Genomic DNA, 1,782 nt, shown 5'->3' on the forward strand with positions numbered 1-1,782 from the left:
GTAATAAATGTTATTTGCAGTTAACAATTTTCTTTTTTCTTTATTACAATATTTATGGCAAGACTAGGTATATAAGTAAGTGTAATATGCTTGCCACCTGGAAAGTTTTCCGGACACTTGAAAATGGATGTATTTTAACGTCTTTGTAGTTCTCTTTTCTAATTTCTACTCTACCCATCTCTTTTTTGCACGCGCCCCCAATTTTTATCATAGAGCTAATTTCTATGAACGAAATGAAGTAGAGAAAATTTCCTTCTCTAAAGGCTTACAAGCGACACAATATGTTAACACTTAGTATGCGTTTTTTATTTATTAGACTAGTTGAACACAAGGCTCTAACGCAGTGTGAAGAAGTTATTAAAAAAAAAATACAGAAAAAATATTTTTTTTTTGCCAGGGCGCAAGCGAGCCAAGTGTGCCACAGCCTCATCCAGCTGGGCTACGCGGAGCGAGCCACGGAGCCGGCGCAGTTCGCCGACTACGCGCTGTACCGCCCGCTGACTGTAGCGCGCACCGAAACCAACGAGACACGTGAGATTTTTTCATATTTTTTAAATTTTTTTTTTGTTTTTACCGATTTTTACCTTATTTTGTGCGTATACATACTATTGTATGTGTATTGTATACGATAGAAAAAGAAATCCCGTGTCCTTTTCCTCCAATCTATTTTTTTTTATTTCCGTCGTCAATCCTTTCCTTATCCTTCACCCTCTTAAAAGCGGCCAACTCATTAGCAACGGCTCTTCCTCTGTAATCGCTTACCATCTCTCCCAAACTACCGAACCACTAGCTCAGTTACCCGCTATTACATTAAAAAAGAGAATAAAAAAATATATTTAAGTGTTTCGTTAGTAAATAAAAACTGTGCAAGAGTTATAAATATAGTGTTTCATCATATTTTACACCGACACTATAATAGATAGATAATGTTTATGTCCTAATTCGTTTTAGCTGAAGAGGAACAACCTGTAGAGGAACCAACTAAATTAGTAGAAAGCGTATCGTCGTATTGCCTAGATCTGAATCTAGGAAATAGTTCGGCTAGGCTCATCAAATCCACTAAAACAGGTAAATGGAAGTTATTTTTAATACCCCATAACGAGTATTTTTAAAAATGAGATGTGTTAAAAAAAAGAAAAAAAAAATCATTTAATATTTTTAATTTTAGAACCAACTGAAGTGAAACCAACAGAAGATGAACAACAAAATGTGGATAATAATGAAGGTTAGTTAATATTAATTTTTCATTTTGCCCTACAAAAATGCATTGTTATTGTTCAAAATCAAAAATGCGAATGGAAACGATTGATTATGTATGTATATACAGTCAAAACTGTTTACAACGACATCATTTATAACAACACATCGGTTAAAATGACCAAAATCTGGGGTCCCAGCTGAATTATCACCATAACAACATCATCGGCTGTTACGACAATCGGTTTTTACGACTAAATATAAGTCCCTTTGATGTCATTATAACAGATTTTGACTGTATATAGTACTATAAAATCTCTTAATTCTCAAAAAAAAAAAAAAATTATGGTGTGTCACATCTGTTTCAAACAGTATATTGGCTTGTAACATTATGTAGTTCCATCATGTAAACAACGTGTATTTACTACATTGATTATTGACGCAGGAGATTATCGAAAAAAGGGAGTACAAAAAAAATGCAAATGAGATCTCTTTTTAGTCACTTTTTAGTTTTTATACACAATTTTTTTTGTTAAAAAAAAAAATTTTTTTTTGCTTACGCCAGTCGAGGACTCGCCGCGGGCG

The 1,782-nt window shown here is 33.7% G+C and overlaps 1 protein-coding gene across 1 annotated transcript in view; it reads left to right on the plus strand.

The window, feature by feature from the left end:
• LOC119828187 (putative 1-phosphatidylinositol 3-phosphate 5-kinase) overlaps positions 1-1,782 on the plus strand; it is a 28,718-nt gene that overhangs the window by 5,064 nt on the left and 21,872 nt on the right. Inside the window, exons 6-9 of the mRNA XM_038350287.1 lie at positions 398-531; positions 952-1,068; positions 1,169-1,225; positions 1,763-1,779. Coding sequence (XP_038206215.1) covers positions 398-531; positions 952-1,068; positions 1,169-1,225; positions 1,763-1,779 — 325 coding nt within the window. The remainder of the gene's footprint in view (positions 1-397; positions 532-951; positions 1,069-1,168; positions 1,226-1,762; positions 1,780-1,782) is intronic.

This window comes from Zerene cesonia, chromosome 7 (assembly GCF_012273895.1).
Source record: "Zerene cesonia ecotype Mississippi chromosome 7, Zerene_cesonia_1.1, whole genome shotgun sequence".
Taxonomy (NCBI): Eukaryota; Metazoa; Arthropoda; class Insecta; order Lepidoptera; family Pieridae; genus Zerene; species Zerene cesonia.